At 43.9% G+C, this 26,593-nt stretch overlaps 1 protein-coding gene across 7 annotated transcripts in view; it reads left to right on the top strand.

Annotated features, from left to right (window-relative positions):
* Positions 1 to 26,593, top strand: part of UBR3 (ubiquitin protein ligase E3 component n-recognin 3) — a 2,077,978-nt gene that overhangs the window by 1,061,884 nt on the left and 989,501 nt on the right. For all 7 annotated transcript variants that reach the window (XM_085645338.1, XM_085645337.1, XM_085645336.1 and 4 more), the window contains exon 21: positions 20,126 to 20,230. In XM_085645338.1, coding sequence (XP_085501464.1) covers positions 20,126 to 20,230 — 105 coding nt within the window. The remainder of the gene's footprint in view (positions 1 to 20,125; positions 20,231 to 26,593) is intronic.

Genomic DNA, 26,593 nt, shown 5'->3' with positions numbered 1-26,593 from the left:
CTGCTTCAAGGGTTCTGGTTAATCTACGTATCAGCTTACTATTGGTAACTGTACCTATATAGGGAAAGAAACCTTTATTGAAATCTGTGTATTTTTCCCATGCTGTTTCAGTGTAATCGACAATTGGGAGATCTCTCTGCTGTCTATTGTGTACTAAATGAGTATTTCTATGATAATCAGGAGGAGCTAGGAAAACAGGTGGTAGGAGGAATGCTATGTAACAGGTACCATCCCAATCTAGAGGTAGGCGTATATATGCGGTCTGGCCACATATAAAGTAGGAATGACGAGAAGCTCTAAATGTAGACTTGCCTTGATCACTGAATTTTATTACAGTGGTGCATTTACTATGGCCCATGTGTATGGAGCCATTCTTTCTTATACATAATTCCCCTTTTACTGGGAATACGGACATGGCGGGCAAGATTGGTGTAGCTTCAGATTCAACGTTCAGGATCATGAGGTTAAGTGTAAAATTACCTAATCCATATACTTCATTTCTTAGGTCAGTTCCTGTTCTTTTGGGAAGTCCCTCCTTGTTAGGGTAGCAGACTTTAAGCAAAACTAAGTTCAGGTTTCCCCATACCCAGTTGTCTTGATAAACTGCGGAATTCGAATCTAGGGAATTAATCAAACTAAACCATGCTCCACAGGAGCCATTGTGTGTGAACGGATAGAGAAAGAGGGGCAAAACTCCCTTATAGTTCTGATAGGGGGGGAGTCGGCCACAGACCCAGAAGTCTGTAGCATTGCTAGTCTGATGTGAATGGTGCAGCATCTGAATAAAGGTATTGTTGCGTAAGGCAAGTCGATATGATAGCTCATAGGATGGCAGATCACTAAATGTGTGCTTTATGGTATCATTAGTGGAGGAGTATAAGAGTGAGGCAATAGGAGGAAAAATAGCATGTAGTATTAAGCTGATACATATTATCGTGATGCACATCTTGCTCTCTTTTTTTTTTTTATATCAATGTTATTGTCCAAGATCTTATGCAAGCCAGAATACATGTTCAACCGCTTCACCACCTAGTGGACTTAATTGATCAAACGGGTTCTGACTTCTTAGATCAAAGTTTAGCTTTGTGGAAACTTCTGGGGAGTCTCCTCTAGAAAATGGTGTTCAAAATCCAAAATCCAAGTTTAAAGTCTTTTTCCTTTGTAAAAGAGTGGTGAAGGTGCACTTTGACTTTAACGGCCGTCCCCGTGGTCCAGAGCACTGACTTTGGCGCCTTCCATCCAGGAGCGATGGAGTATTCTTTGACCTGGGTGTTGTCAGGGAAGGCGGCAGCAACCTGCGAACAACAAGAGAGTAGTGCAGACATCAAGGAAGCCAGGTAATCTGTCAGCATGTTATTATCTTTTAGGCATTGGAGTGCCCCACATATTTGGTGGTCTACCAAAGACCACTTCATAGGGAGATAAGCCTGTTCTAGAATGAGCTACCATTCGCATGAAAAAGAGGGCAACCGGCAGGGCTACCATCCAATCTACACCTTTGTCTGCGCAAATTTTTAATGTCTGTTTATGTCTTTCTACAAGGCCTGCTGCTTCAGGATGTCGCACACAATGGAATTTCCAGGTATACCCTAACAGAAGGGACACCTGCTTCATTAGTACCAGGACATATTTGTAACCTCTACATCTGTTCATTTGGATATAATCCATTTGGAGCACTTCAAAAGGGTGGTCAGGTGGATGGAATCCACCTTGTTCCATCGGAATGCCTTTACCTGAATTGAATTGGCAACAGATCATACATGTTCTGACCTTTTGTTTCGCTGCTGCACGCAGGTGCTTGTTGAACCATATATTCTGTAAGCTATCTATCATTGCTTTCTCTCCTAAGTGTGCAGGACTATATGCGGTATTTATAATCACTTGTACCATTGAATCAGGAAGAAACCCTGATCAGTCAGTACCCCTCCTTGTTCCGACCATTTCTTTAATTCGTCCATCGTAGCATGTGTCTGTATGTCTTGTACATCCTTGGAAGGATCCCTAACTGTCATGGCTTTGGACACTTATTGAACCTGTAACTTTGTCATGTCTAGTGGGGTCTGAGCTGTCTGTTTAGCTGTTCGGTCTGCCAGATCATTGCCTTGGGAAATGGTATCTGTGGCTCTAGTATGTGCTTTACATTTTAGGATAGCTATGGCTGTTGGTAAATGTATTGCTTCCAGTAGGGCTTGAATATGGGGCCATGCTGTATCTTGACCCCATGAGAGGTCAAGAAACCTCTTTCTCGCCAGAGAATCGGTGTAAATGTTTACTCTCAGCTCTCTTAGCTCTTATGCACGCTTGTGTCAGGGCGATGAGCTCTGCTGCTTGTGTTGACAATATGTCTATTCTTTTAGTCTCTATTATTACAGTATCAGTAGTCACTGCATATGCTGCCACTAATTCTCCCGCCCCTGTCCTCATGCATGAGCCGTCAACTTATAGTGTTAGGTCGGGGTCTGGGAGTGCAACGTCTGTCAAGTCTTGTCTTGGTTTAGTCACGGTATGTATTACTTCAACACAGTCGTGTGGTGAAACGCTTTCTGTACTGGAGGGCAAAAGGGTAGCAGGATTCAGTATGTTGCATCGTCTGATCTCTATGTGTGGTTGAAATAACGTTGGCTCATAGCCTGTCAGTCTAGCTACAGTCAGGTGTTGTGTTTGTGTCCGGTTCAAGAGAACCTCTACTGCGCGTGGTACTTGTACTGTCAGAGGGTGGCCCAGCACTATCAAGTCACTTTGTCTTATGGCTAAGGCCGTTGCTGCAACTGATTTTAGACACGCAGGCAAAGCCTGTGCTACTGGGTCTAATGTACTAGAAAAATAAGCACAGGGCTCGTGTTTTCCTGCATGATCTTGTGTTAGGACAGATAGTGCTGTTCCATCCCGCTCTGTCACAAAAAGCATAAACGATTTGTTGTAATCAGGGTTTGCTAAAACTGGTGCTTGACATAAAGCTCTCTTTAATTCTTCAAATGCCACAGTGTGTTCTTGAGGACTTTAGTCTTTTTGTGTCTTGGGCTGGGAAAAAACCAGAAATCAATTGAATACGTTCCGGTGCCCACAACTAATTCCCCTGAAAGATCACAATAAAACATGAGAAAAAGGGGAAAGCACCATACCTATTTCCTCGACTTAATTTCTAAGGGGGCTAATTTCTAAGGGGCTTAATTTCTTAAGGGGCTAGCGGGAAGCGAACCTCCTCAGGGGCCAGCAGAAAGCCAATATTCTCCTCCTTCCCCCCCTTTTTGACAGGAGGAAATCTGAAACAGATGTCACTGCTGTCAAACACTATCAAACCCTGTGTCTTGTCAACACTATTAATCCCTGTGTGTAGCTACTGGGCGTAAGCAAAATTATAGGAGATATACCGCGTATTTGAAACGGCGAGAAATCCTTCAAATTAATGTACAAACCTCATTGTGTTAGCTCATAAGCTAGCCAAATGACATCTCATATGCAAATGTCCCTATTACATGAACCTACACCAACCTGAAGTCAATATTAATGCTAGTAGGCCCTAATAGGAATGCTAAATTACCTAAATATTCGGAAAACCAAGTTTAAGAACAGTTGTTAATGTTGATAATTAATAATTTATCTGCTAAAGAAATCAGTCATTTTGCAATAATTTCCACCTATACAATAAATAGCCTAATTTAAAAACAAGTCAACTTTTGGGGCCACCACTTACAAGAATGAGCTTACTAAAGCAAACTTTAAAAAGGAAATCCTGTCAGATATTTTCTCATTACCCTAAATACCGAGCCTCATTTGTCACTCTGTGGTGGCAGTCCTTATTTAAAACAGGCCTTTCAAGAGTTAAGATGCGAGTGTACAGATCATAATTGTTCCTTAATGTCCAATCTGGAAACATATGACCGAGGCTGCCTGTCTATAAGAGAAAGGCAGTCATGTGAAAAATATTTTAGTCTTGCATAACTTTTTCTTTTATTTCATTCATCTCCAACACCAATTAGACATACACTGATAACGTGTTGTCTGCTATTTTGACAGCATGATAAAGGTAATATCACGTCTGTGAAATTTAGTAATTGTGAACAAGTTCCAGCCAAGCGCTGTGCAAAGATCGCCGTCGTCACGACTATCTCTGTACTTGCACAGGAGAACTTGGTATTAAACGCTAAACAGACTGGTCAATACAACACAAAAACAAAACATATATAAAATACATATGCCAAGCCATCAGTATACCAAGCACAGAAAGCATAGACAATTGCACTAACATATATAAATGAGCAGCGATGCGCAATTACAGTACCTACAGCTCAGAGGCGAACATTCTGGCCTGCTTAATTTGTCAGGCTTTTAATCAATAATTGATTTACCTGCCCTATACACCCCCATCTGAAATCACCGTGTCAAGTCTGACACACAGAATCAGCAATAATAATCAAAAACGAAGAACACACGAACCTGTTTGTTTTCTTTTATAAAAACAGAATCAGCAATAATAATCAAAAACGAAGAACACACGAACCTGTTTGTTTTCTTTTATAAAAATGAGCTATGCATCTTCGTCAACACAATGTACCCTAATGTCCCAGACGAAGACGCACCTCTCATCTCTCCTCACAGACTTTTAACCACTGGATCATTTATCCAATGCAACTGGTGGCAGCTTGTGGCCACAATTCAAAAATGTCTGAATTTGAAAATCGTTTTTATATAGGCACATAGCCCTTAAAATTCCAAGCAAGAGCAACATTTTACTTTCTGGCCAGAAGCAATATAGCATTTGCTAAAAAATAAAACAAATCTTCTCCATAGACATTTCCTCGGGGCACTCGCTTTGCACAGAATAGAACAAGGGAATCTTTCTCGACTTACATTTCTCAGCTGCCCTGTCTTATCAGAGAAGTTAAAAATAGCCCCTCAGCGCGGCCTGAGCCTGGGCTGCCAGCCAACTTTTTTCGTTGTTCCGGCTGCAGGCATTACACAGATGCGATGTCAGAGAAGCTTTCTAAGCAGTGCCTCTGTTCTGCTCCTCTCACCGGCCCCCACCTACGCTGGCTACAAGGTCAGAATCTGTCTCCGATTTCTGTATCACATACTGCTCTACACAGCCCCCACCTTCTCCTCACTCTGAAGCTGTCAAAGACAAAAAGACTACTCAATTCCATAAAAACTGCAATAATTCGCCCAATTGAAAAATTATTTTTACATACAATTTGCACTCAGGGGGTCATAATCTCACCGACTTGACCCAGCACATTGGCTCACTGGACCACCAAGAACACAAACCTGTATTCTTGAACAATTTGCAAATTCGAAATACCCACAATTCTTTTTTTTTTTTTTTTTTTTTTTTTCAAGCTAAACTTTTCAACAATTACTTTTTCGTTAGCACTTTGTACATTAGGGGTGTCATCAAATCACAGGTGTTGCTCCTTCTCTAGCTACACCCCTCTCAATTTCCTATTGACAACGTAGTCAAATGTTGGACCATGTAAACACCAGCCATGCGCTGTTCATTTGGTGGGTGGCTCAAGAACCTTCGGGCTACTATATCATTATTATATGTTTCGCGGTACTTGCGGTGGCACTCTAACTGGTCTTTCTACTGGGGCCACTCTTGCTAGGTCCTCTGAAAGGACGGGATAAATACCAGCAACGTCAGTATTTCTTTCTCTGTCAGCCTGCGCTCATTTTACCTACTCCAATTACTCCTGTAACATCTGTTCCTTGGCTTTTCCAGACTCCAGTCTACTCCTCTCTGCTTCGTGAAACACTTACTCTGACCTACTATGTGACTCCTTGCGCCAAAACTCAATGGCATCCTTCCAAGCTGGTCTACATTTTCTCTTTCATAAGAGTGTTTCGTTGTCCATCTACTTGTTCTGCTTTTACTCGTATACCTTCCTCAACTTACACGTATTCTCGGGCTTTGTCTGAATCCTCCCTACTTTTCTCTTCTTTTCTGAGCGCTTACTCTGTGCGTCTATGCTATTCTTTACGCCATAATTCAATGGCATCTGTCTGTTACTGTCTGGCTATCTTTTTCCATAATTCTTCTTCCACTCTCATGATGCAATCTGCATCCCATGTCCCAACTGCGGGCCACCTCTGACTTTCTGGTAAATCCCTGGTGTAGTCTACCCATAAATCAAGAAATAACATAGCGTCTAAGCCGTGTTTATGATACATGAAGTACCCTCGAGTGTCCCTAGGAGGAATAGGAACAGCTTCTTCGAGTACCCCTTTTCTAGTTGTGATCTGTCTTAATTTCGAAAAGAGCGGCATATTGAGAACTGATCTGATACTTGATCTTGAACAAACTTAATACGATAAACACAATAATGAACAGTCATTCACACCACAATATGCAGAACGTACTTAAAACATTTAACATTTAACATTTAACGAACAACAATGATGGCCATTGGGAACACTAACTAGGTGCTTCTGAATTATATACTAGACATACTAGATATACTGCTAAACAGTACAGATACACTGCTGAAACAGTGCAGACCGGATTTGTGTACCCAAACCCGTCTTGACCGGCACAACCTATGTGCACGTCAGAACGCCTCCCCGGCAATGGTACTCACCGGGTAGCTCGGAACGGAAGGCCTCGGAACTGAACTGGACTGGACTGGACCGGACTGGACTGGACTGGACTGGACCCGACTCGTGACCTGGATACTTCGGGACTTCGGAATCTGGTGGGCCTCTGTATACCTCGGACACAGCTCTCTCGCAGGTGGGCTCTGGGTAGGACAATCTGCGTTCCTCACCGCCTCGTATGGATGCCTGGTCGCAGTCTGTCCCCTTCGTTGGCCTGAGGGAGTTGGCGGGAAGACGTGCGCGCTTGAAGTCCATCACGGCTGTGGAAGGGGGCAAAACTGGACCTTCATCTCCGGCGTGTGGGGAAAGAGATTAAACTGTTCGGGCGCCATTCTGTGGTAAATAAAATATTACGCTCTCAGACTTTTAAGTATATAAATAAGATCATGCATAAAGCAAGAGGCTGAGTCTGTGGTATCAGATTCATAAAGGGATTTATTCCATTAACTCGAGTCAAAGGGAGAATATTTCCATCACCAAAAAAGGATCTGGAAGGGACTGAAAAGTATTCTCAATATTCTCAAAACATTATTCACAGAGTACAGTATATATACATTTCTCAATTGTACGTAAGCAAAAGAGCAAGAGAGAATGAGATAAGAGCATGTGGGCGTGTAAGTAGGCGTGAAGGTGGGCGTCCATGTGGGCGTCCACTTGATGATAATGGGTAATTTGTCATGTGTGGGTGGATACCTGGAGAATCCTGCAATGTCAGCAGAAATATTTGGCAGAGATGCGTGCGCAGTCGCATGACGTGTGATAGACGTGCAACTAGAGGGAGAAAGGGACTTGACATTTAGCTCTACATGTGGAGACAAAAGTCTGGGGTTATGTCAACCTAATCCCAAATCATATCTAATATCCTATGTTTAAAGAACTGTGTTATCCAAAAAGAAAGGTCTCTCGAACAAAATCTATTCTATACTGACTGTGAGTGCGTGTACAAGCGTCTAAGTGTCTACACTAAATGCGAGGGGGTAGGAATATTCCATGGTAACAGGGCTATGAATTACTTGCATGAGGACAGAGAAGCCGGGCCTTTTGCTCGGTAGCTGGAAGAATGTTTACTTAAACTACTAGACAGGAATGCATTGGGCAGGGAGCGGAGCAGATAATTTCCGAAGGTGAAATACAGTTCTTGGCAGGCAGCAAGCTGATGTCGGGCATCGTGAGCCGCGCAGAGGATGAGACAAAGTTCATGGTCACAGATGCAGGCTCGGACTGGAGCTTCAGAGACAGAAAGCAAGAAAAGCTTGATGACAGAATCAGGGCCTACTTGCCTGGACTGTAAAATGGCATAAGTGAACCATATAAAGGCGGTGGCCTTTCGTACTTAGGAATGGAATATCCGGCCCATTCATGGCGGATCAACAGAGGACATGTTAACGGTGGACGCACATGTATTTGCGTCTTCATAACTGGAACTGGAGGGAACATACATGTACTTGTAACATGCACATAGAACCGTTGGGGTCCAAGATAGGGGACATAACTGACCAGAAAAATCCATATTTCCACACACTGCCCTTTACCTGCATATAGCACTGATATCACTTAATCACATGCAAGAACACCGCCTCCCCTCAAGGAATGCGTCTCCTGCAGGTTAATCTCCCTTCTGAACGTCAAAATTAAAAATCTGACATATTCAAACCTGTAAATAGTTATGAATAAATCTATACCAGTTGGGATTTAGGCCACATAGATCCACCTAGCACAGTTTGCAGCACTTCTACAGATGCCTTACAAGGGTAAAGTCGTTATATGAACTGGCAGTAATCCTGTCCCTTTTGATGAAAGGCACTTAGTCACTTGGATGGCCCTTTATAGTGGGAATAATAAAATTAATGATCTTTAGTCCAGAGTTTCAATAATAGGTGGTCTTGCTGTACATAAAACCATCTGCTGGGGTCAAAGTAAGCAACACAAAATAAGAGCAATTTGTCTTGGGCCATGACACAAGACAGGGAAGCCCATTTTCACCAATTTCATTTCCTTTGGTACCATTGGCTGTCCACATAAGAAAAGACCACCTAATTAGTGGATTGAGATGGTATCACGACTGTGATTTCATTGTATGCACATGATCTCCTCCCCTTCAAGGCAGATGGTAAATAGTACATCCCCAGTTTACTGGAGATAATGGACACAGAGACTACTCAATTCTCCTTATCAGTTGGTCTAAATCAATCCTATTTCCCCTCACAGAATTATCACCAATACTGAGATGAATTACCTGTTACAGGTCGCTAAGGAGGGCTTCCTACACATGGGTTGTGTGTGACCATAGAGAGGCTGAATTTCAAAGACCAAAATCTGGCAGAAAATAAAACTAGTGTGACCAACTGGAAAAAAAACTCTTGCTCTCCCTAATGGGTAGAGCAACCCTGTACAAAATGGTAATACTGTCAAAGTTTCTATATGCACACCTCATACCTGACTTTTATTTTGAAAAATTGGACAGCGTAGCACAATCTCTTTTAAGACTGCTAGAATAGCGCTGTCGACCCCATGCAAGGAAATTTTGCCCAACCTTAAGAAATATTACTAGGCTTCTCAGATGATTGAAATAATCAACTGGGTGTTTGGTCCCCTACAAAAACCATGAGTGTGGTCGGACAAAAGGGCTTTAGGATCTAGGGGACACTTAGGCACCCTACATGGAGAGGATTATCAAAGAACTGATCATGCCAAAACAGTGATTAGGACTGGCAGGAGGCCAATCCACAAATGGGCTGGCATGGATAGCTCAGTTTGGAGACATCTTTGTGGTAATTAGCAACGCTGCGAGACATACAAAGCCTGGAAGGTTGTGCTAGATAGGACATGCTAGTTATGAAGAACAAGGGAACCCAAATAAGGTTGGTCAGGGACCTTGGGTAATCAATTATTTCTAAAGACAGTGGTCCCTAGACAAGGATTAATGAGAGCAAACAATAAATATAGACCCAATCAGTACTATATTTTACAGCTGTCCGACCGACACCAATGCCGCAGCCAGAGAATTTCACCTCTGGGTCTCCCGCTGCACTGACAAGCTCGCACCCCTCCACCCCCCCACCAAACAACGCCTGCTGGAAGCTGCCTGGTTCACCACACAACTTCAAGAAGCCAGTCGCTCCTGCAGACGCCTAGAGGAAACCTGGCGAAACCTGAAAACCACGGCACAACCACAAGAGCGCCCTGAAGGAACACCACCAGCGCATAAGAGACACCAAATGGACCTTCATAAGAGACAAAGTCCAGACCAATGCAACGAACGCCAAGGAACTGTTCAACGTCATACAGCAGATCCCAATACCCACCTTCGAAGCCACGGACGTCACACCTTCCCAGGAACTCTGTGACAACCTCAGCTCCGACTTCCATCTGAAGATCAAGGCCCTCTACGACAACCTCAACGAACCAACGATGAGAACCACCCCCCTACCCACTGCTGCCGATAAGCCAACCATCATGTCCTGGGATCCCGCTACCGTCGAACTCATCACAGCAACCATGAAGAAAACCCACTCAGGAGCCCCAACGGACCCCTGCTCACCGCACATCTTCCACAGGGCCGCCACAGTCATTGCACCCGAACTAGGACGCACCATCAATGCCTCCCTCAGATCAGGCATCTGCCCAGACGACTGGAAATGGGCGGAGGTTCAACCCCTCCTCAAGAAACCATCGGCCGACCCAACGGACCTGAAAAACTGCCGGACCATCTCTCTCCTACCTTTTGCGGCCAAAGTCACAGAGAAACTCGTAAACGCACAGCTGACCACCTCCATAAAAGAGAACACCATCCTGGACGCCTCCCAGTCAGGATTCCGCAGCAACTACAGCACTGAGACCGCCCTCCTCTCGGCCACTGATAACAGCCGCATGCTACTCGACCAGGGACACACCCTGGCCCTCATCCTTCTAGACCTTTCAGCAACCTTCGACACCGTTTCACATCGCACTCTCGCAGACTGACTGTACGACGCTGGAAAACAAGGAGCCGCCCTCGACTGGTTCCAATCCTTACTCTCTGGCAGAACCCAGAGAATCCGACTCCCTCCCCCCCCCCCCCCCCCTTCCTCTCCAAACCCACAGAAATCAACTGCGGAGTACCCCAGGGATCATTACTCAGCCCCACTCTCTTCAACATCTACATGGCCCCCCTCCCCGTCATCGTCCGACAGCATAGGCTCGGCATCGTATTCCACGCCGACGACACCCAGTTCATCCTCTTGCCCACGAAGAATCCCGAAGACACCAGACTGTTTCCAGGAAGGTATGAAGAACGTGGCAGCCTGAATGAAGGACAGCTGCCTGAAGCTAAACTCAGAGAAGACCGTGGTCTTCATCCTCGGGCCCTGCACCTCTGCCTGGGACAACACCTGGTGGCCCTCCGCCCTCGGGAGCCCACCCACCCCTACAGACCATGCTCAGAACCTTGGCATCATCCTTGACTCCTCCCTCTCCATGAACCGCCAGATCAACGCCGCCGCCTCCACTAGTTTCAACTGCCTTCGCATCCACCGTAAGACTTTCCAATGGATCCCCCCCCGACTTCAGATCGTCACCCACGCACTCATTACCAGCAGACTGGACTATGGCAACGCCCTCTATGCTGGAATCAACAAAACTCTTCTGCACAGACTCCAGACCATCCAGAACGCCGCAGCCAGACTCGTCCTCGGTACACCGCGCCATGAGCACATGACCCAACACCTACGAGGCCTCCACTGGCTCCCCGTCGAGAAGGTCACCTTCAAACTCCTCACCCACGCCTACCAATCCCTCCACAACATCGGATCCAAATACTCAACGAGAGAGTATCCTTCCACGTACCCAAGAGGAACCTCCGCTCCGCCGACCTCATCCTGGCAGAGGTCCCCCGTATCTGCAGAAACAGAACCGGCGGGAGAGCTTTCTCCTACATCGCAGCCAAAACCTAGAATGAGCGCTATATAAACCCCCTGATTGGTTGATTGACAGGTGTTTTTAATATATAGTTGCTTAAATATACACAAAATTCAGCAAGAAACAAATAAAGTGTACCCAACTTAGTGGGAAGGACTTACAACATGAAACAAAAAGGCTCAGGCAGAGTAAATTGTTTGTATGAGACACATTTGGGTAGGACAAACAAATTATAGTGGAGACACCATTACACATAATAAGTATTAAATAAAGTGGTGTCTATGGCGTACAACAAGTAGACGGCGTTGCGATCCTTACAATAGATATAGGATCATCATCAGGACTTTAACAATGGTATGCCTATATAAATTTTGCCTGTAATAAATAAAAACGTAGGAGGGAATAAAGGATGAAAAAAGAAAGAGACATGAAAGTTAGCTTGGGCGGTAAACAATTTTAAAACAACTTGGGTGCTGGTGAGGGCAGTATTTGTCAGACCAACGTAAGAGGATCGCACGTGAGTACAATGATACCGGAGAAGTGAGCAGAACGTATAAAATTGCTAAGCAAGAGTAAAAGAATTACACAATAACGAGCAATATTTGCTAAAAGTCAGTCATACGCGTGCGGTGATTAAACGCGCAATACGGTAGAGAGCTCGGTGAGTGGTGAAAAACCTGCGAAACTAGCGGAGTGCCAGTAAAGCGCCGGTATTGAAAGCAAAATGGGCGTGGGATTGCGTAAGAGAAACTAGGAATAGTTTTAAATGTGGCAAACGCATGCACTGGTGACACGCGTGTGATAACAGTGCCAGTGGGTACAGTGCTTGATAGCAGCGAGCAAAATATAGTTAAAGTAATACCTAGATCCAGGTCAGAGTGACTTGGAGGAGGTTTGTTTCAGGCGAAGACCGAGTAGGAGTCCAGGCACGCGTATGACTATGACTTTTAGCAAATATTGCTCGTTATTGCTTAATTCTTTTACTCTTGCTTAGCAATTTTATACGTTCTGCTCACTTCTCCGTGTTGCAGACATTTGCAAAGCAGCAACCTGGACATCCCTCCACACATTTGTGTAGCAGTATTGTGTAGCATCTGAAGGGAGGATGGAAGGTCTCCTCGCTCACGCGTGCTTAAAGATTTCTTGATATAACCACCCATGCACCAAAAATGAACTTGCCTTCTGTAACTCTTTCTGGTGGATACCATGTCTACCTTAAAATTCTTAACCTCTCTGTATCTTGGCTGATTATACCACATATGTTCTTGATGTGCTTGATCATACTACAGAAAACTGCACCTACCTTGTGGATGTTGGTATCATCCAATCACCTCGAAGGCGTGTTAAAAAGAAGTAGATGGTAACTGATATCACACCGACAGGGCACTTTATGGCTTCAGTGATGTGACAAGATGTCACATGCAACGTTGAGATGGAACCTCCCCTCCCAGTGTGGGAAAGCTTTTGAAAAGTTTCAGGATCCAGATGCTCCCTGGGATATTCAAAGGTGAAGAATCTACAGGTAGATGTAGTGTCCACCAGAAAGAGCGTTGCCAAAGGTAAGTAACTTTTTTATCTGTGCCAAATACATGATGCAGGGCCCTGTGACCTTTGGGCCCTTATGTTTCTAAAGACTGTTGGAGAAAGGAAAGGTATGGACTGACAGATGACTTCTCTAATTCCCTGTCTGTTGATGCAACACGTTCTTAGGCATTTGATCCATCAGAGGTATAGAATTCTCAAAGGGCACTCTTCCTCCTCTGATCACAGATTGAAAAGTCTGTAATGAGGAAAATAGGGCCACTGTCTAATCCGTGAGCAACTATCTTTACTTGTCATGGTATCTGATACCATTCTCAGAGAAACAGCTCCATTAGCAGGTAGATTTTCCTACTGCAATGGTTTCCCCGAGCAAAAGAAAGTCTTTAAACTGGCTATGATGAAAACATTTGCCACTAAACTGGGTGTGTGGAACCTCTGCTGCTTCCTTTGGAGCCAGTGCCTTGCCGGTGGTGCCAGGCAGGAGTGTGCCCTTCTTCCCTGACTCAACTGTGCCGGGCTTGGCTTTCACAGTCAACTTTTCTTAAAATCTCAGTCAGGATCTAATTAGCTATGGTTCTTGGACCGATGATGCAGATAGCACAGCAGCATTGGGGCTAGTGGTAGACGAACCTGAAAAACGTTCTCATTCTCCACAAAGGATATTATCTACATTGACTTGACTTCTATGTAATCACCTGCTACAAACACCCAATTTCACTTTTTCAAAATTCAATATGTTGAAAGATAACCTTTTTCTTTCTGTTGCAGCATGCCAAAGCAAGGTCTGAATTACAAAGCCAGTACTGCTGCACTGTGACATCTTGCAAATGAATTTGGCATTTTCTGCATAATTGTAGAATTGCAAGCCTCTGGCTGCACAATGTTAGAGTAGCATGCTAAATTAGAGCCCTGGGGCAGTTCTGTAGTGACTGATACAAGTGGGCTTGGTCTAGACTCACTCAAAACCTTCTGTTGACGTAATAGGAGCTGAACCCTTTCTTGCCCTGATACAATGCCCCAACGACAACCCTCATTTTATGTAGGAGAGAGCAGTCAAGGGAGTTGAATTAAATATCATCCAATATCACTAGCATAGCCGCAAATCCATCATCCCTGATCATAAAGATGGATGCTTGCACATCTGTCAAGGTAGTTTCTCTTATGGGGGAAGGGAGAACCTTCAGCATGCGTTTAGATTCTCCCTGAGTTTGTAACTTAGAAGTAGCTGTTTTCTGTAATAAAGTAAAAAAAGGTGTATTGGATGTAGAGCTTTACATTTTACAATCCACTGGGTTTAAATATTTTCAGAGCTGTAGGGTGAACCCATTGATATTGTAACACCTCTGAAATTATACCAGTCCCAAGAAAGCTTTTTATAAATTATATCATGATGGGTGGTAATTACTGAATGCATTGATCAATCATATTTGAAGGGTAGGCATAGGCTGTGCAATTTGTTAATTTTTTTTCAGAGAAGCCCATGCTTATTCAGGTGTCACTGTATGGAACCCAAACAGCAGCATTGAAAGAAACAAGATTTGAACCTTGTTAACAATGGTAGGTGCTTCGTTCCATTGAACTCCCAATTATTACCAACAACAACAACAATGGTATTTTCTGGAGTGAAGGTTTCCTGTACTAATTAGCACAGGTGCCCCAAAAAAATCTGTTTGGAGGGAGTAACCTTATATAGGTCCACCCTTCAATAAACCCTTCTTGTAGCTGATAGCCACTGATTGATGGCTATGAATGACTTGATATCCAGTCTTCTTTACTTCAGTGCATAAATTGAATCTTGTATTTCTGCTCCCACCCACTGTTGAAGGAAAGTCCGCCTATGGTCATCCTTGCATAGCTGTTATTGTTCAAGCCACTGATTGATGGCTATGAATGACTTGATATCCAGTCTTCTTTACTTCAGTGCATAAGTTGAATCTTGTATTTCTGCTCCCACCCACTGTTGAAGGAAAGTCCGCCTATGGTCATCCTTACATAGCTGTTATTGTTCAAGCAACCTGTTTACTCTGGCTCCCTCTATTTCCTGCACTACTTTCTCTTGCTCCTGTGGACTCCTTAAAGTTACTTAAAGTAACTTCAGGCATCTGCAACATCTTCCTATCCTATACTCTGAGTCACGGGGCTGTCTCATACATTGGATCTTGTCAGGTGGCTGCTGTCATCTCTCTGGGGTCACGCTCTCTCCTTGGCCACTGATACTCCCTTTCTGCTAGCCTGCCCATTAGCACCCCTTTCTCCGGTACTAATTCTCTGTGTCCACCCACAATGTTCCCTGAAGACAGCAGTAAAGTAACGTCTGAGTCTCATAGATTGTGCTCTACCACCACCAACTTTGCCAGAAGACAGCTGCCAAAGACCCTGTGAGTCTTCCTGGAGAGTTTAAGTTGGTACCTTGCTACAGTGAAGCATGCTGTTTTTTCCGATTTTCTCCCGTCCACTGTGAGTAATGGTTTACATGAAAAGAGTTATCAAAAATTACAAGCAGGGCAATGTGTGGTAGGTAATGAAGTACTGAATAGTACAGCGATTAAAAATAAAAGGAGAGCGATTATAACACTTTCCCTATCAAGAGCAGCTGGACCAGATAATCTACCTGCTCTATTGACAAAATAATATTTAGATTGGGGGAGTGAGATTTTTGGCAATTTTGTTTACAGTAATAATAAAGGCAGATGTAGTAGCAGAGAGCTGGATGGGTTGGGGGCATTTGTTAAACCTATCTATAAAAAGGGTCTAGTCCTATACCCAAAGAATTATGGATCGATTTGTCTTATGGATGTGGGGGAGAAAGTCTTCAGTAAATTAAATATTCTAAAGATTGAATGACTGGACAGATGAGGAAGGACTGATACCCGTAGAACAAGGTGGTTTTAAAGCCGGCATTCCACCATAGACCCTTGCTTTAGTTTATGGGCCATAACGAGGAAGGTAATTGATTTGAAAGCCAATCTTATTAGCTGTTTTGTAGATTTTAAGGCGGCCTCAGATTTGGTGAACTACGAGATACTTTGGGCTGGCCTGAATAAGATAAAGATGCCTACTCCCTTGCTAAGTATGCTTAAGGAACTCCCATCAGGGGAACTCTCTGCTAGTGGAACAAGACCAGGACGGAACCCTTCATGACAAGATCAAGATATATATGGAATGGTCTAAGGCAGGAGTGTTTGTTGGCCTTTACCCTGTTTGCATTATATTGAAAGTACTTTCCAAAAGTCTTACAGGGATCTGCCTCCTTTTCCCCCAGGATAGGGGGGGGGGGGCACCATACACTGTGTCTGCATTACGCGGAAGACTTGGTTATAATGGATATGACTCAAATTGAACTCCAGCAGAAGTTGGATGTTTTTTTAACAAGTACTGTAAGACGGAGAAATGAAAAATATATATATATTAGTATTTGTCAGTAGAAGAAAGAGTCTAAATGGTTTTCAGAGTGGATGCGAATAGATGAGGTGGAAGCAAATCGTTATCTGGGCATACATTTCTCATCTAACTTAAAATGGAAAATGCATTGTGAGGTGGTGAAAACAAATGCTATGCCCACCATAATGGGGATAAACAAATTTGGAGAGGATGGTTGTGGTCCCAGTGTGACACCAATCATAACTACTTTTAAAGCTGTGGTGTAGTCAAAATGATTATATGGTGCCAAATTACTATTCTTGGGTGTTATGCAGAGCTTGGAATGAATGGAACGGTGTTTGAAAAAGGAGCTGGATATGCCAAAGTTGGGAATTGTACAGGCACTAAGGGTGGCTTTAGGAATGACTTCATGGTACTGCCTCTTGGAGAGGGTTGCACTGAGCTTTTGGAACAAGTTGTTAGAGTCTAATGATCTCAAGATATCCCAGTTGTGCACAGATGAAATGTTAAGAAGTGAGAGGAACTGGGCTGCGAGCTTAAGGAAACTTTTGTTATCCCTAAAAGAGCAATATTCCCTGGGCTCTCCCAGTTGTAATGTTCCACTCTGTTTCCATAAAAGATCTTCAGGGAACAATAGAAGAAATGGCAAAATAGGCATTCACCTATTTATCAGAACTGGCAAATCTTGTTATGAGGCAGGAACTCTTAAGGTTTCAAATTGGGGTTAATCCTATGTATCGGAGGGCAGAGAAGGCTAAAAGACTAAAAATAAATTGAGGTGTATGTAGATGTAGAATACAAATGAAATCTAACAATAAACATTTGTTATTGGACTGTATTGTTTTTTAAAGGCGTGTAGGAAATTATTAAAGACATGTTTAAGTAATAAGGAATATCTAACCATTGAGCAGCTTCGAAATTTTTTCACATATGGAATTTTTAGATGCGACTTCTGCACTAGGTGGGGGAAGGTATGGGAATTTATTTTAAGGAGCAGAGATCTATGTGCGATTATTAGGAACATACAGTCTGGTATAAGAGGAATCAGGAGTTCTATGCTGACCAACAGCTATTGTATTCAAATGTAATTTGTTAATTTTTTTTAATAAGTGATATATTATCTTCAATATGAATTTTATGTTATAAATTTATAGTGTATTTTATGTCGCGTTTTTTCAATGTAGAGTATATTAAGGGTTACGTTTTATGGACTGCAGTCTAAAATAAACATATTGATGACTGACTGACATTTGGGCTGGAACCTGAGACTGGATAGTGTCCCTTGACCGGTAGGACACATACTGCAATATATTGATCTAGCAAGTACACAAGCAGTATCTGTATCTTTGTGGGAGGGTCCACACACTTATCAGTTCGCAGTGCTCCCATTTGGACTGATATCAGCACCTCAAGTCTTCACTTAGGTGATGACGTTGGTTGCAGCTTATCTCACGAGTTCAAGGATCATTATATTTCTATATCTGAAGGACTAGCTGCTGAAAGCCCAGTATCCGCAGATGGTATCTCAACACTTGCATGCAATGACATCTTTCATGTTCAAGATTAGTTTTTCCATCAATGAGCCCAAGTCTCAACTTGAGCCCTGTCAGTATCTCCTGTTCATATGAGCAATACTGGGCACATAGGTCCGACCCTTTCCTCCTTCTCAGAGGGCAGAGGAGGGAGCTTGTTGTTTGGGAGGGAGCTCCGATTCCAGCCCTGAAGGTTCTGCATCTGCTAGGTCTGTTGGTTTTCTGCATCCTCCTGGTCATGTATGCCCACTGGCACAGGGCTCTCCAGGGGTGCCTTTATAGGCAGAGCTTCCAGCATGCAGAAGAAATGACTGATATGATTGTGATCTTCTGGGATGCAGCAGCAAAGCTAGCTTGGTGGTCGTTGGAAGTGGACCTATCACAGGAGATATCCTTCTACCCTCCACCAGCTGTGGCCCTGGTAGTGATGAATACATCCATTCTTGAGAGAGTGCTCATCTGGAGGCATTGGGGATCTGAGGTCTTTAGTCTCCGAAAGAGAGGATACTTTACATCAAAATGTTCGAACTGAGGGTGATTTGGCTAGCTCTCAAACCTTTCTTGCTCCCCTCTCATGGCCTGTCTGTCTGGATCTTGACATACTGTACAACCACAATGTGACATGTCAGCAATTAAAGAGGAGTAGTGTTGCACAGCATTGAGTCTGTGGGTCTAGGTGCATCACCATGACATCTGGCTTCTCGAGTGCCATCTGACTGGCTCACGTAACATCAGAGCTGAATTCCTTGCTGACCATGAGTGTCGTCTTAACCCAGAGGTCCAATACATCTTTTCCTTGTGCGGCCAATCCTCAAGTGAACCTTTTTGCCACTCGCTAGAGGACGCGGAGCAATGGGGACACGTTTGTTGCAGTGAAATTTTCCACTTGTCTGAGTGTTTCCTCCCATACCCTTAGTTCCTCAAGTTCTGAGGAAGATGCACAAGAACTGAATGCTAGTTATTCCTCTTTCTCCCCACTAGCTGAGATTGGGGACCTGCTTTATGGATTTATCAGCTCTGCTGCCATCCCTGCTGAGGCAGACAAGCTTCTGGAAAAAGAACAAAACCTATGAGTAGGCACTTTAAAGAGCCTGGGACCCACAACACGAACTTCACAGGACCAGGCACTGCATCACATTTGTGTCTGGAAACTGTATACAAGTGGAAGCTGAAAACCCACTGGTTGTTCAGAGCGTTGACAAGATCACCACGGCTTGAGCTACTGCAGCCAGGACCAGGAATTGAGGTCTGCTGGTCTCCCAGATGCCAAGAACACTTGCCCGGAGCCTGGGATACTATTCTGCCTGCCTAGACCAGTGTGTTCTGTGAGGGGGAGACGAGCCTGGAGGTAGTGATGCACAGCAGGAATCAAGGGATAAGAATCCCAGTAATTGAGGTGTGGGCCTCCCTCCTCCATTCTCCAGGAGAGGGGGGCCCGCTCAACTCCAGGCCATCGCCTGTGACCCCGAGTGTACACCATCAAACCCAAAGGATTAACCTCTTACCAACTCACAAGTTGAAGTGGTAACTTTCTTTGCAAAGGTGAAGGGGGATCACCTTTAATTCCTTTCCACTTTGAGAATCATGGTTACAACTTCAGGTGCAGTAGGGAGTGTTCCAGGGAACCATTCTCTGCTCCCACTGGTTTTTCATAAACAGAAATCTTATTTTTATTTTATTTTTTAAATATCTGTTTTGGAAAACAATCATTCACTGGTGGTCTGCTGTCTCTTGCAGGCTACCATCCCTGTGATTGTAGTCAGTCACTGGGGGTCGCACATTTCAAGCTGCCTAATGCATATTAATCGGGCATGTTTTTTCACAAACTCAAATTGCATTCACCAAAAGGCAATTTGCTATTTTTTCAACCACATTTTGTTGAGTGTACTCTTAGTACATCAAGCACTGTGAAACTGACATCATGTACTTATGTATTATGTAGGGTAGTGGATAATGAAGTTCTGCTACCTCCTTCACAAGTATATACAGGAATCTTCTACAATCTAGCTCGTTTTTCTAGAATCTTGTGAGTTGATTTTGAAAGTATCTTCTTATGAATAATTTTCTTAGCAATGTTGAAATTAAACTGCGATTTAAAGTGAATATTAACTTTAAAAAAAACGACTTATTTTTATACCGTGGTCCCTTAATTTGAATTCATATGTAATTGTTTTGTATTTTAGATTTTGATGGATCATCAAAATATGTCAGAACATGTCCTCTGTATGGTGTTGTACCTTATAGAACTAGGACTTGAAAAATCCTCTGGAGAAGAATCCGCTGAAGAAGTGAGTTGCAGAAGCGACAATGGTATAAGTTGTAGTTATTTAGCATTGGTGCCAAAAACTAAAAGATAGTAATTTCCTTTTGCTATAATTATTGTCAAAATATTTTGCTAAAATAAGTGTGAAATGGAATTTGTTCCTTTATTACATGCACTGAACCTTCTTTGCTGTTATCCATTCCCTGACCCATCTAAGCGGAACACTCCTTTTTAAAAGGAATGAAGGTGAAAACAGAATAAATATTGGTTATGGTCCTCTTGCAGGTTTTTCTTTTCAACTCTTGCCCTTCTTAAACATTCTATAATAACTTTACTCTTAATTCCAGTCCTCCAAAGCATTTGTAATATTTGCAGCGAAAGCCATCATTTTTAATCCCAGCATGAGAAAGATCTGACCCTTGCTAAACAAGTATGCCAAAAAAACTGTGTTTGTGCTGAGATGTTACTGAGACCAGACACAACTGCAGTGGCTGGTATGGGGATTTGGATTGACAAGAACAAGAACCTGTCCTTTGACTATCAGACTCTCAAATTGTGATCTTTTTGGCCCGTCCTATATATGCTTAAGAAATTTCTCCACCTTTGAATGCCCTTCCCAGGTACTGGGTGCATATATCCATTCTTGGTTGGACTACTGCAACACAATCTACCTAGACCTCACAATCTCCTGTATCATCAAGCTCCACAGCATCCAAAACATGGCAGTACAGCTGGTCTGGGACCTTCACAAGTTTGATCACGTCCCGAAGCCTAGCCATGCACTAAATTGGCTTCCAGTTCAATTTTAAGGTTCTGTGCCTGATACGTAAAGTGAGGCAATCAGCCCCAAACCAATTTCCACACTGGTCTCCGATCTGCCAGCATTAACTCTGTAGTGTGGCTCTGAAGGTTCCCTGCTATTAGAAGGAGAATAGCAGAGGCAGATCCTTTTGGATTTTTGAGACCCAAACCTAAGAATGCCCTCCCACTAGACCTGCACTTGACTGTTAACCTATAAGCCCTTAAGAAAAAAACTAAAGGCTCATCTCTTCACTTAGCACCCTCGTCTCTTCATCCTGTGCCTTGTGTGTTTATTCTTTCTACACCCCTTTCTATTTTCTCTTCTTATTACTTGTGAGTTCTAGATAGTGCTAGTGCCATGATGCCCTTGGGGTAACTGAGTGCTTTCTAAATTAATACACACGTAATGCATAGCTAGGTTTGATAAGTCTCTGAGTAGGAAAGACACAAGAGAACTGAGTTCACCAGGATTATATAACAGGGACCTTGAGAGAAGCACTGGTGTTTGCAAAGAGCCAGGTGTGCACAATCTGCTTAGTACTGGGAATGGTTGCTAGTCTTGAAATTGATAGCTGTGCAGAGAATTTTTGAAAGGGAAAGTCTACAGAAGCCAGAAGATAAAGGATGGGAAACCAGGAAGTACAGATCAGAATAAAGATAAAGGAAGTCAGGAACACATGCGCATAAGTCTTATTTAATCTATAAGGCTTTAGAAAGGAAAGAACTGCATGGACAAGTTTAAAGATACGGGGTGAAGACTCTGCGTTCTGCACCACATACAGTCTTCATGTATATTCTTGACCGTGCAATGTGAGAATAGTCTTCAAAGGCTCAAGCCAGTGGGATGGGGGGGGGGCTTACTGTCTACTCATCCAGGTCTGATAAGACATCCAGAAGCCTTAGGTGCATAGTCATACAAGAATTTAAGTTTGCATTTTAATAGGCTGTTTCAGTTGAACCCAGAAGCAAGAGCTGTTTTGGTTGATCACCTCCAGTCATTCTCTGAAAATAGTAGTGGATTTGAGTGACTCTGAGTTCAGACAATACTTTGCAGACAAAGTTGGTTCAGATCTATTAAAGTGGAGGCCAGGTTAATAGATATTCTTTTTAAGAAACAAGTTCATTTCAGTAAATAATTAAATATGTTGCAAGGTATTATCATGCATATCAACATTGCTAGAGCTATGAGAACCCCATCTCAATGCAGGCTTGCTCATTTGCCCGACTAAGGCGAGAGGCTTGTCACATCACTGATTTTTCCCAGCACACCATTGGTTCATTGAAAACTGGAAAACTGCAGGACTGCACAGGCTCTGGAAGGAGGTCTTGTGCCTGAGCACTGCATTGTTGATGCTTTATTCCAGGTAATACAGCGGAACAGGAGGAGAGCTGTGGGGCTTAAGTCTCCCTGATATTGCAGGAACTGCTGGTGTCTCCAGCAACATTGGTAGTGCCCAGGACAGTGAGTCTCCAGGGTTGCATCCCTGCCCCTTGGCATAAACAAAGCACAAAAAAGCAGCTGGTGTTTCCTATCGTACAGGAGTTGTTCTGTAGAGAAGATGAGACCGCTCCACACGTTTTCGACTGTGGTGCCTGACTCATGGGCGCCAGTCAGGGAAAATTCCAAAAGCTGACCTGACAGCTGCAGGGAAAGGATCTCTGTCTACTCAGACCCCACCGAGGTGGCGAGTGGGGTGTAGCTGAGACAATGAGGGGGTCTTCCAACATAAACCCCCACCCCAATAGCTGATATTCTCTCCCTGTGCTCTGAGTTGGACCCGTACTGATGGCCATATCTGGAGTATGGACGCTCGTGGTCCTAAATATCTGGAGTGCAGCTAGAGTGATCTCTTATTAAGCAAGAGGACAGAGAGCACAATCAGCCAGTTGCAAAGAGAACTTAGGATGATTCATGATAACACGCCATCCTGGAAAATAGAAATGAGAGAGTCCTTGAGAACTACTTCCAGAACTACTTCCAGTTTCTTATCCAGGGTCGAACAAGGAGAATGAGAACTAAAGGTTCAGAGGACTGTGCTCCTTTGGAGGGACTGACAAGAGAGCAGAAGCCCTTGGTGGAGTCCTTGGTGGTGTCTCTGAAAAGGTTACAAGAAAGAAATGGAGAAGATGGTTGTCAAATGTATGGTGTCGACTGTCTGAAGACAATGGTAGCAAGAAGTTCAGCAACCAAAATGGCTACGTAGACTGGTGACCAGAAGTGTAGCAGTGGGGGAATATGTAACTAAGCAGAGAGACATGAGGGATTTTGAATACTGACATGGTTTTTAGCTTCCTTGTGGGAAGAGGCCCACTAAGGCAAGCAACAAAAATGAGAGGTGCAATATGTTTCATAGTATTCCTCTTCCCTAAAGTTAGTCTCACAACAGCTGCAAAACAGAAATATATACAGAACATGAGAAGAGCTTTAATGGAGGTGGGGCACAAGTTGAGTGTGCTCTACCAGACTCTCCTCTAGGTTGTAGGTGGGCAAAATAATGATAGACTGGAATGTGGCTGGAGTACTTTCCAGTTGCTGAGATTAATTCAAGCATCCCATCCTTCACTTTTTCTGTACTTCAGTGTGACACCCTAATTGGGAAGGGTATGGGCAGATGTGGGTCCTGTGTGCACTGTGCCACTGGAAACTTTCTATTAAAGACGGATGAACCCTAATAAGGATAAAACCAGTCTTTGGTTCCTTGTGTTCCAGTTCAGTGACACCTGACTTGCCATTTCTTGCTGGACTGCTCCCACTGGAGAAGAGTCAAGACGGCATTGGATATGGTTGAGTCCAAACTGAGGTGGCATGCTGTGCAAAACTACGGACTGGGATGTGACCCGAATAATTACCAGTGGCTGAGACTAATTCAAGCATTCCATCCACCAATGTTTAGTATGCTTCAGATTAAAGATAAGCTTTGGAGGAAATTCTTAAATGAAATCTAGTTAAAAATAGCATCATATACATAAATCCATGAACACATGATATGCAAGTTCACAAAGAACATGTATAACTACCTCAGCATTGATGTGGACAGTTGGGCAGAGCACACAACACAACGAAAAAGACAATTACCTCTTCTAATTCATGTAGCACAGAAGAAGAAACCTATATCGCCGCAGATTTGAACCAAGGAATCTTAATTCAATTAAGAAGCACAATTGAATCAGCAGAGTACCCTTCACATGCATCCTGTTTAACAATCTTAGGCTTTGCAAAACAGATTAGAAAGTTGTCAAAACAAACCAAAAATAGCGATAAACATCTCCTTTTCCTAATTTATCAAAAGCTGACTTTTCAGTTTGAGTCAATTAAAGCTAAAATACTTCTTTGCCATAATAGAAACTAATTAAATGACTTGGAAAGAAAGCGAGTTTGAAGACCTCTATAATTTATAAAACAAATTAGTGTAAGTTGAAAATGTCTTATTGCAGTATTTTTCTAAAAAAACGCAGCAGAGGACAAAATCCAAATTTGATTTAAAAAAAAGTTCTTGCAATGTAAGATTTTGAGGTAAACAATGCAATGGTCATGAAAATGGCTCATGAGGGTGGTGCTGTTGTTTTTATGGATAGTGAATTTTATGTTATTAATATCACTGAACTCCTGTCAGACACAGATACTTAGAACGATTTTGAGAATGTTCCAAGTTTTAAATTCAGTGTAGCATTGAAAACTATTTGGAAACTTGAAGAGGAAATTAATAGGATTATGGTAAAAACTGAGTATCATTTGACACACAAATCATCAGTATCACATACAATAGATCTTCTGTTGAAAGTACACAGGAATTCATTTAATCCTCTGTGTCATTGTATAATCTCTGATGTACTGTTCATCTAATGCCCATTGGAAATATATGGACTATTTCTTCAGGAACAAAAAAACTGTACACTAAAGATATGCTTGAGTTTTTGCAGAAGGTAGCTATTTTGTGTACAGTGAATACAAACACATTATACGCAGCAGTCATTAATGAAGCTGGTCTAGAAACAATAGCATAGCTGATTAAACAGTTTGGATTAAGGGATGTACATTTCACAATCTGCAATAAAATTACTGCACGTAAAATGCCTACTTTCATTCACAGTTGCCGAGAGCATTGATGGGTTAATGCTCAGCCAGTCATATATACATATCTGAAAGAGACACGTTAGTGATAGATTCCTTACCTTAGAATATCCCCAGGCGTCAGACTGGATCCGGAAAGTTTTCGTCAGCAGCACCCCTGTCGTGGGTGGCGTTGTAGCCACCGAGATGACGTCGTCAGAGCTACTTAGATGCGCCCATGCGCGCTGACGTCAGTTCTTTCTTTTTCCGCGCCACCAAGCGCAGATCGGAGAGAGAGAATGGTACCCCAAGTTAATGTTTTAACTTGGTTTCTGAGAACTTGTTTATCTTGTTTTGTCGAGTACTCGACTCCTGGTGCAGTAGGGATGCCCGGGTTTAAGTCCTGTAGGGCTTGCCGTCGGAACATGTCGGTAGCGAACCTGCACAACATGTGTCTCTTCTGCTTGGGGCACGCCCATGACCCCGAGGCGTGCCCTGATTGTTGGGCAATGGCTCCGAAAGCTTTGCAGGAGCGTTCCCGAAAGTTGTTGGAGGTCCGGCAATCGGTTCCTCACCGAGTGAGGTCCCGCTCCCGTGGGAGGTCGAGGGCCCTGTCGCGGAGCAATCACCATCGCTCGTCAGACTCGGGGACAGGTAAATCACGGCGCCATAAAAAGTCGAAGAAGCGACGTTGCTCTTCGTCTACCCCTCACAGGTTGTGGGACGCGGTGGAAGGGGCGGGCGGTCACTCCCCCCCGGCTCCGATGGCGCCTCCGTTGTTGCCTACGGGCTACCCGCCCTTTCCAGGCCCAGACGCGACTCCGGACAAAACACAGGCTTTCCTGTCGGCCATGAGCCATTTGTTTGGCCCATTGGTTCCCTCCGGAGCGCCTTCGGGCCCCGTGGACCCGTTGGGTGGTTCTGCCCGTGCCGCCTCTGGTGCCAGGGGCGGTGCCGAACCGGGATTGGTCTATTACCCCCCAGTTCTGTTTCTTGGTGGAGAGTTTATCCCATTCCCCCTTGCACCTCTTCCTTACCAGCCTCTTCAACAACCGGTGGACAAAGGGGAGTACTGGGAGGGGTCTGAAGACCCTCTCACAGCTCAATGCGAGGATGAGCCAGAATGGGAAGGTGATATGGAAGGTCCAGTGGATCTGGATTTCTCTCCACATCCTGGTACACTGTCCCCCTCTTCCGTGGCTACGGAGGAGGTTGGGACTTTTTCTGTGGTGTTGCGTAGGGCGGCTGAGGCTCTTAACCTCCCTTCTGTACCTATCAATACCAATCTCCTGACTGAGCTACTGCAGCTAGCGTCCTCCTCTGCAGGGCCACTGCTGCCCTTCAACTATGCACTTACTGACATCCTGTTGAGCACCTGGAACAAACCCAACACAGGGACTCCTGTGGATAAGGGTGTGGCGTGCCGCCATCGCCCGGCGCCTGGCGACCCAAGCTTTCTCACACAACACCCGACGCCTCAGAGTCTGGTTGTCCAGGCCTCTGCCTCGCCGAGCGTATTCCCTTCTGCCCCTCCGG

Source organism: Triturus cristatus, chromosome 3_1, assembly GCF_964204655.1.
Source record: "Triturus cristatus chromosome 3_1, aTriCri1.1, whole genome shotgun sequence".
Classification (NCBI taxonomy): domain Eukaryota; kingdom Metazoa; phylum Chordata; class Amphibia; order Caudata; family Salamandridae; genus Triturus; species Triturus cristatus.
The sequence above is the reverse complement of the archived record's forward strand: the minus strand, read 5'-3'. Positions and strand labels throughout refer to the sequence as shown.